The 10,082-nt window shown below is 41.2% G+C and overlaps 1 protein-coding gene across 1 annotated transcript; it reads left to right on the top strand.

Moving 5' to 3' along the window:
- The first annotated feature begins 7,975 nt into the window (after positions 1-7,975).
- Positions 7,976-9,533, top strand: LOC145096960 (uncharacterized). The gene has a single exon (XM_079034345.1). It carries the CDS (start codon positions 8,633-8,635, stop codon positions 9,530-9,532), a length of 900 nt encoding a protein of 299 aa, XP_078890471.1. The 5' UTR covers positions 7,976-8,632; the 3' UTR covers position 9,533.
- The last annotated feature ends 549 nt before the right edge of the window (positions 9,534-10,082 follow it).

Below are 10,082 nucleotides of genomic sequence, written 5' to 3'. Positions count from 1 at the left end.
CAACTTAACGAACTACACAAAAATAGAATTAGAAGACTAGGCTTCTCACGCTGGAGAACTCCGGTCTTATTCTTCCAGAGATCGACGAATTGCATCGTATGTACCTCGGATATCGAGGTCTCCGTCAAGATTTTTCATTAGAAATCGTTATCTCTGCCTCGTATAGATGAAATGGTTGAGCAAACGCAAGGAAAGAATTACTTTCAGAAATGGATCCGAGATCTAAATATCACCAGTTCGAGTGTTAGGGAAGGATGTCCGGAAGACTATATTCCGAACTCGATGCGGACACTTCGAGTCCGTAGTGATACCCTTTGGATAGGACCAATACACCCATAGCTTTCATGAGCTAAACGAGTAGGGTACGTCTTTCTTACTTGGATCAATTCGTCATTTCACCATGTAATGAATTACTTATCTAACCTCTTAGTAAGAATGGAAACATTTCCTTCAGAGGAACTTTTCGCGAAGTTCTCTAGGCACGAGTTTTGAAATTGAAGAGTCAAATTTCTATAACACACTGTTAGTGATGTGGGAAATTTTGAGTACCCTTACAATTTGTCAAAATCGTTGAGAGTTTGTCGACACCGGGGACGCCGACAGTCATTCGCCAAATTCTAGGTCTTACCGACCTAATGTCAAAGTTCATTCAGAACCCCTCACAAATTACAGAAACCTTTACGACCTTGACCCATCAAGGAGTGACCCTTGACTGGGAAGTTAAACAAGAAAAGGAACCTTTGGAGATTCCAAGTGAGAGACCAAATTCTTTAGGAAGTCTCACTCTGGGAACAGCTTAATACGCTTCGTAATGTATGGAAAGTTAAATCCAAGATAGATAGGACCTCCGATATTCTTGCCAGAATCGGTCCTGTATCTCGCAGACTAGATCTACTCCGCGAACTCAGTGACGTACATTCTACTCTTCGCGTCTCGATCGTGAAACCTTACCTTTCCGTTAGGACTCTTGTAAGTCCACTCGTCGAGATCCTCGCCTTCGTATTAGAACCATAGTGACCCTCGACCGAGAGGTTAAACGGACGAAGCAACGCCGTCGCCAGTTAGTGAAGGTTCGTTGGATTGCCAACCGAGAACCCGATTTCACTTAGGTGCGCTAGAACCAATCGATTAGGAAGTTTCCTCCTCATGACTCGATCATTCGTACCTACTTCCTTATCTAAATTCTAATTTCGGGACGAAATTCTCTTCAACAGGGGGATGATGTGACAACCCGAAATTTCCATTCTGAACAAACCACATCAATCCAATAGAAGTTAGAATAGTTACAGTGAAAATTCAGACTTCAAGGATAAGTTTGGCAGTTTTAAGGATTTTACACTTAAGGAGATATTAGGAGAGTGGATGCACTTGGGTTTTGTGCAACACTGTTATTCCAAAACTTTAGGAAATTAGAGTTCATTCCAAGAATAAAAATATTTTCTGCCAAAAATCCCAGGACTATATATAGAAAACTGAACCAAATAGTTCATTAGTTACATTTCCAATTAGAGAAAAGCCAAAATTCTCTCTCACGGATCTTCGGGTTTTTATCCCAAATTTTGAGTAACTCTTTCTAGTAGTGTTAGAAAGCTTTAAATGTGTTCATAACATAGATTACATAGCTAGATTATCCGATTTAGGAGTTTACTCCCCAAGGTGTTCTTGGGCGGTAAACTCCCGAAACCAAGCCTAGATTGTCCCCCGTTATATACTACTGCCTTGGACTTGTGTAGGAGTGTATTAGGGACATGAAATCAAGCAAGGATCACCCAAGTTTGGGAGTTCACGGCCCAAGAGTATCTTAGGCCGTAAACTCCAAAGTTCATGCTCAAAATGGTGCTTTTAAGGCACCTAAGGCCTTAGACTTTTACCTATACTTGTTCCCATTAAATCAAGAGCCTTAAACACAACAAAATCACCTTACAAAGTGAGTTTACGGCCATGACATGGTTCATGGGCCGTAAACTCATTAAAGGGGCACCAAAGTGTGTCAAGAGTCTTCATATGTTTGGAATAAAAGCCGAGAACTTATACCACTTGTGCATGAGGCTTGAAAACAACATAAACCTTCCCCTAAAGGAGTTTACGGCTGTAATCTCCATGGGATATGGTCCCAGGGCCATAAACCCCTATAAAGGGGGAAAATGACACCCAAACACTTGTCTAACCCTTGAATCAATTCACCAAACTAGTTGTATAATTGATAAGCTTCATTTAGAGACCTTGTTGAGAGTTTATGGCCAGGAGTTTATTCCCCTGAGCCGTAAACTCCAAAGCATATGGTCATTAGACCATAAACTCCCATTAGATGTTTTGCACTCCTTTGCCTCCTAGCACTTGACCAAAAGTGTTTTCCTCGCGTTAAAATGTTTATACTTGTATAATTAGTGTTTTAATCACTAATTATTTATATACATATGTCTTCATATGTAATTAGGATGATTGTGTGTGTCTAAAGTCTTCACTTGACACCAAGCACTTGTCCGATCCTTCCTTACGATAACAGTCCGTTCAATTCCATTCACTTACTGCAGGTGGGTTCATACCCCTTAATCAATGTTTTAAACTATTTTTAAATGTTTTATGGGGGGGATACAAGTAGAATTATGCTAATTATTATATCAATCACATGTGATTAATAAGCAGCATTCAAATGATTCGCTACTCATTAGCCGTTTTACCAAACAGTTTCCTTCAAATGTTTTTCATAAACACTTGATGTGTTTAAAAACTCCTTATTACACTGTACATTTTATTATGTATATTACATTTCAAACTTATTTACAATTGTGTTTCAAACAAATGTTCTTTATACTAAACTGTTTTATCAAATCCATGTCTTCGAAACCATTTTATAGATCGACATCAAGTCGATCTTTTCTTAGAAAATATTTATGTTCAAAGGTTTTACAAATCTTATTTTATGCTTTTATATTATAAAATGCATGCCTCTATATGTATAGTTATATAAGAAATGTTTAAAAGACTTAGGAAGGCTATCCACCCTATTTCCTTTTCGCGCTTGAGATGTGGTCTGGTGGGATATCGGGTACTCGTCCGAAGGTCGTTTAAATATTAGTTATATATCATGTGTACATATATAGTCATAAAAGGTCCTTCCAGTTCATCCCATGCCCTTGGGTAGCAAGGGTATACATCCATGTCCATACGTACCAGTTAGATTACAAGTAAACTACCATATGGGTAGTTTAGGAAGATACTAGAACTATTACTATAACACAATATCATACTATGAGTCAGTTCATTCATGAGTCAATACTTACTACTGTGAGAACATATACAACTATACTAGAGAGAGAACATATACAACTATAGTAGAGAAGAACATATACAACTATACTAGAGAAGAACATATACAACTATACTAGAAAGAGAACATATACAACTATACTAGGAAGAGAACATATACAACTATACTAGAAAGAGAACATATACAACGATACTAGAACGAGTACATTACTATACTTGCTAGGTAGAGAGCACGTACATTACAGCTAGAACATTACAGTACATTACTATACTATTACATGATCACACTTACATGAGTACGCTTACATATACATAGAACAGACATCACTAGGAGCTATAGCATGGAACCACTTCAGGATCTAACTATACCGATGAATCACAACGCAATTGTGATCGTTATATCGAGTATACATGATCATAGTAATGTGGATGCTCATGGCTTGCATACATGCAGGTGTCATGGGTAGGTCCCAAAATCCCTTTGATAGGGGAGCGTATAGTCTGGGATCTAGACATCACATTATACCTTATCCCTCAAATAAGGCAGTTGAGTACCGATGTAGTTATTTATTACAAATGCTACAGTACTTAGAAGAAATACCCTAGACCTTAGGTAATTGGTACGGTTGTAGTTCAACGCTACACCATATGTCACACCCCAAAACCAAGAACGGCGGAAACGTTCTGGGGCGGAGGACGTCATGTATAGTATCACAACACAGTAAATGTAAATAAGCAAACAACATCATCCATTGCATTAAATATATAACTTTAACACAAGTGTGTTCTGTACAGTTATAGACACCAGAAATAATGTAACACAAAATAATATGAGATGAGTCTTGAATGCACTCCATCTTCTCAAAAGCTGGCCTCGGTACCTGCCTACTGATGACCTGAGAATACAAGTTATTTTGAAAGAGTTTATCAGCATTAAGTTGGTGAGTTCATATGTATTTTAGTGTCGATGTTTATTGTCAAAACGTTTGAACCTGTCTCAATGTATAAGTTTGTAAAAATGTAAGTAAATGTTTGAAAGTGTTTGTAAAAGTTTGAATCTCTCAGAAAATACTATATTTTCTATAAAAGTAACCTTCTACCAAGGCTAAACTGTTTTGTAAACTCGTCTGTTGTAAAAGTGTGTAATTACCCAAGTATAACTATCATTTGTTAAAAATATAGTTTGTACATTAATGCTTAAGTGACGTTATCACTAAAATATGTATTGGGTAAATCATTGTAGTACTGTAGTTTTGTATAATAAGACTACTGTTGTACTAAATACTACTACCTTAAACCGGATTTATATTAAGGTATAATGTGATAAATTGCACCATGCTATCGACTGGTAACAACGACATAATGAATGGTCGTAATAAAAGAAATGACGTTTGGCACCCGCAGACCTGCAGGTCCGGCTGTAGCTAGCAGCAAGGTGTAGGATAGTCAATCTAGTATAGATCTATACGCAAACTCACGCTCTCCCTCCAAGAGAATTCTGGCTACAACTCGGGCCATGACATTTAAGGCATGCTCCGACACAGTGGATCACAATTGTTACGTATTTATGTATATGTAATGTTTCTCGTTCTAGTATAGTTGTATATGTTCATGTTTCTAGTATAGCTGTATATGTACTTGTTTCTAGTATAACTGTATATGTACTTGTTTCAAGAAAAACTGCCCGATTGTTGGGAATGCGGGAGGAACAGGAAGACTAGTCGCTATTTGGGCACAACGAAGCAGTAGCGGATCCGGTAGTAGTCACGGGTACGTTCCTTCTCAACAACTCTTATGCATGTGTCTTATTCTATAGTGGTGCTGAAACAAGCTTCATAAACCAAAACTTTAAACACTTACTTAAGCAATCCCCGCAACCACTAAAAGAAACATTCGTCGTAGAAATGGCTAACGGAAGGACCGAAAGCTCTAACGAAATTTACATAGGTTGTACCCTCACATTAGACGATCATTCCTTCCCAATCGATCTCATACCAGTCTCGATCAAGAGTTTCGATGTCATTATTGGCATGGACTGGTTGAGTCTTCATCGCGTCGATATCCTGTGCTTCGACAAAGCCATCCGCCTAAATCCACCGAATAACGAAACTCTGTTGATCTATGGAGACAAACCCGGTACGAGCCTTCGTCTCATCCCTAGTATTCAAGCTCAGAAGTACTTACGTAAGGAATATCGTGCATTCCTTGTACACGTCGTCGACACGAGCCAGAAAGCGAGAGATCTAAAAGACATTCCTATTGTATGCGATTTCCCTGATGTCTTTCCAAAGGACCTTCCAGGTTTACCTCCCAAACGTCAGGTTGAGTTCAGAATCGATCTAGTCCCAGGAGTTACCCCCGTAGCTAAGTCGCCCTATCATTTAGCGCCTGTAGAGATGCAAGAACTATCCGGCCAACTTAACGAGCTGCTCAGCAAGGGCTTTATAAGACCGTGCTTCTCACCCTCGGGAGCTCCGGTCTTGTTCCTGAAGAAGAAAGACGGATCGTTCCGTATGTGCATCGATTATAGGGAGCTTAACAAACTCACGATCAAAAATCGCTACCCTCTTCCTCGTATAGACGACCTATTCGACCAACTACAAGCTGCAAGTTACTTTTCCAAGATTTATCTTAGGTCCGGGTATCACCAGTTACGAGTTCTTGAGGAGGATGTTCCGAAGACAGCCTTCTGAACTCGTTACGGGCACTACGAGTTCGTAGTGACGCCCTTTGGACTGACTAACGCTCCTGCAGTGTTTATGGACTTGATGAATAGGGTGTGTCGTCCATACTTAGATCAGTTCGTCATCGTATTTATTGATGATATACTCGTCTACTCTAGGAGTGAGGAAGAACACAGGAATCATCTACGACGACTCCTAGAAACCCTGCGATCAGAGAAGTTACACGTGAAGCTCTCTAAGTGCGAATTTTGGATCCGAAGGGTTGAATTCTTAGGACACGTGGTTAGTGAGGAAGGAATCCACGTGGACCCATCCAAAATTAAAGCTATCGAGAACTGGTCAGCACCGAAGACGCCTACAGAAATTCGTCAATTTCTAGGCCTCGCTGGCTACTACCACAGATTCATTCAGAACTTCTCTCGAATTGCGAAACCTCTCACCACATTGACACAGAAAGGCGTGACATTCGACTGGGAAGAGAAACAGGAGAGGGCATTCCAGACCCTGAAGCGAGCCCTATGCACCACACCAGTGTTATCCCTTCCCGAAGGGACAGAAGATTTTGTGGTATACTACGATGCACCGAACCAAGGGCTCGATTATGTCTTGATGCAACCGGGTAAGGTCATTGCCTATGCCTCAAGGCAGTTGAAGACACATGAGGTTAACTACACCACTCACGACCTCGAGTTAGGGGCAATTGTATTCGCTCTAAAGATCTGGAGACATTGCCTGTATGGAACGAAGAGCATAATATACATTGATCATCAAAGCCTCCAACACATACTGAACCAGAAGGAGCTCAATATGAGACAACGACGGTGGGTCGAACTACTCAAAGATTACGACTGTGAGATTCATTATCATCCGGGGAAAGCCAATGTGGTAGCAGACGCACTAAGTAGAAAAGAGTATTCTGGTCGAAGAGTCAAGTCATTAACAATGACTATCCATTTGCATCTATCCGCACAGATTAAGGAGGCTCAGCTCGAAGCCTTAAAGTCTGAGAATGTAGCGGGAGAATCCCTGCGTGGAATGGATAAGAACTTGGAGGTCAAGAGTGACGGAGCCTATTATCTCATGGACCGAATCTGGACTCCGCGCCACGATGGTTTCAGAGACTTGGTCATGAAGGAAGCACACAACACTAGATACTCCGTTCATCCAAGTTCAGATAAGATGTATCTGGATCTCAAAAAGCTATACTGGTGGCCTAACATGAAGGCAGAGATTGCTACCTTCGTGAGTAGGTGCCTTACTTGCACAAAGGTCAAGGTCGAATACCAGAAGCCATCAGGTCTTCTCCAACAACCGGAGATACTGGAGTGGAAGTGGGAGCAGATCACTATGGATTTCATAACTAAGCTACCCAAGACAACGGGTGGGCTGGATAACATATGGGTCATCGTCGACAGCCTGACCAAGTCCGCACACTTCCTACCCATCAAAGAAACAGACAAGATGGAGAAACTCACAAGAACATACATTAACTAAATAGTACGACTGCATGGTGTCCCTGTATCTATTATCTCTGATAGAGATAGTAGGTTTACTTCGAGATTTTGGAAATCACTTCAAAAAGCATTAGGGACGAGGCTGGACATGAGTACAGCCTACCATCCGTAGACTGATGGACAAAGTGAGAGGACGATCCAAACCTTAGAGGATATGCTGCGAGCCTATGCGATTGACTTTGGTAAAGCGTGCGATACACACTTACCCCTTGTGGAGTTTTCCTACAACAATAGTTATCATACGAGCATCAAGGCAGCTCCATTTGAAGCCCTCTACAGTCGGAAGTGCAGATCCCCTCTGTGCTAGGCTGAGGTGGGTGACACTCAGTTAGCTAAAGGATGAGTTCCTGACAGCACCCTCACGGGTCCGGAGATCATTCGAGAAACGACCGAAAAGATTGTACAGATTTGCGAACGATTAAAAGCCGCAAGGGATTGACAGAAAAGCTACGCAGACAAACGAAGAAAACCTTTGGAATTCTGATACGATCCCTGTCCCGGGTCGTTTTGGTGTGATCTATAGGAGGCGAAAGTAAAGTCGGTTCAGGGGTTTTTTAGTAATTTATTTAAGTTTGTTTATTTCAGTAATTAGTTTTATTTATTTTAGGAGTTTATTTTTTTATGTTTGGGTCGGTGATTTAGTTTCCTTTTTGTTTGCTATAAGTATCGTATTGTATCAGACCTATCTTTTTATACAAGAAACAGTATTGGAGTTTATCTCTTGTGGAGTCTACCTGTGACTCGAATACAGGCTATACCAACTGGTTCGTATCAATTGGTATCAGAGCAACACGATTCTGGCAGTGACACTGTTCATCGAAATTACTGTTCACGCGCATACTGTTCATCGGAATTACTGTTCACGCGACACTGTTCATCGGGCACTGTTTACGCCGGCACTGTTCATCGAATATTTTGTTGGGAGATGGGAACAAAGCTCAATAATACCGATCGTATTGGACTGCTTGAGTCCGATGTAACCAAGATGAGGGAGGAAGCAGAAAGCCATCGGGTGGAGGTAGCAATGCAACTTCAGGAGATTTTGGAATCGATTAAGGACCTGAAGGTCGAGCGGGACAAGAAGAAAAAAAGAAGAATGAGCCCGATAGTGAGAGAGAGTCATCGGACAGCGATGGTGACAAATCCAAGGGTTCGGGTGGTCACATGGGTTCTGTTTTTTACAAAGGAAAGAACAGGGACTCGTTACGTGATTCCCGAAAAATCAAGATGCCTATCTTTTCAGGAGAAGATGCGTATGGATGGATTTATCGGGTTGAGAGGTACTTTGAACTGCAGGGGATCAGCAAGAAGGATCAATTGAGGGCAGCAGGTTTATGCATGGAAGGGGCTGCACTTGCATGGTATCGATGGGTAGAGGCACGATCATCATGCCATACATGGGAAAAGCTCAAGAAGAAACTACTGGTTCGCTTTCAACCATCATACGAAGGTAATGTTTATCAACAATTCTTGTCAATTCAACAAGTAGGAACGGCTCGTGACTATGTGTGCGAATTTGAGAAATTAGCTGGACAAATGCTTGACTTTCCTGAAGAGGTTTTGGAAGCAACATTTATTAAGGGATTGAAACCCGAGTTGAGATCAGCGGTAAGAATAATGGAACCCAAAAGTTTATCAAAGGCCATGAAGGCAGCGGTAAGAATCGAAGAAAATAAGAATGGTGGAGCATCAAAAACATGGGGTGGAACAGTAAGAGGCAGCACCAGCAGTCAATTCAAAACCGGCACGCCATTATCAGTTGGCAACCAAGCAACAGTCAAGAAGGAAGGGGGATACATGGGTCCATTTAAACGTCTCACTGAAACAGAAATCACAGAGAAACGAGCAAAAGGTTTATGCTTTAGGTGTGATGGAAAGTTTGGACCGGGACACCGTTGCCCTAGCAAAACATTACAAGTGTTGATTGTTGAAGAAGAAGAAGAAAAAGAAGGAAGCGAAGGGGGAGAAGATGACACAGAACATGCACATTTTGATATGGCTGAAGTATCGTTAAATTCAGTCAGCGGACTCACCCCACCACACACGATGAAAGTAAATGGATAGATGGGGGGCATGGAAGTGGTGGTGCTTATAGATAGTGGAGCCACCCATAATTTCGTTTCTACCAAAGTAATTAAGAAGCTAGGAGTAGAGGCTTCAGGTACCAATGCAGTCAAAGTAAAACTGTGTAATGGGATGATGGTTACAAGTTGGGGAACCTGCAAGGGAATCATGCTAAATTTACCAGAATTACAAATAATTGAAGAATTCCTACCTTTTGAACTTGGTGGATCAGACGTGATTTTGGGCATAAAATGGTTACAGACCTTGGGTGACATGACAGTGAATTGGCGCGAGCTCTGGATGCAATTCTGGGACGGAAATCGTCTTGTAACCATTAAAGGTGATCCTAGTTTATCTAAAACTCTAACCTCTTGTAAAACACTTTGTAAGATATTGCAACACGAAGTAGAGGGGTACCTGGTCCACTTGAACGCGAAAGAAGAAACAGGCCTGGAGATGAAAATCTCAGCAGGGATTCAATCTATCATTAACACCTACAGTGGAGTGTTTGAGATGCCTTCCGGGATTCCTCCTCAGCGGAGCCATGAAC

This window comes from Lactuca serriola, chromosome 4 (genome assembly GCF_051521515.1).
Source record: "Lactuca serriola cultivar US96UC23 chromosome 4, Lser_US96UC23_V15, whole genome shotgun sequence".
NCBI lineage: Eukaryota > Viridiplantae > Streptophyta > Magnoliopsida > Asterales > Asteraceae > Lactuca > Lactuca serriola.
The sequence above is the reverse complement of the archived record's forward strand: the minus strand, read 5'-3'. Positions and strand labels throughout refer to the sequence as shown.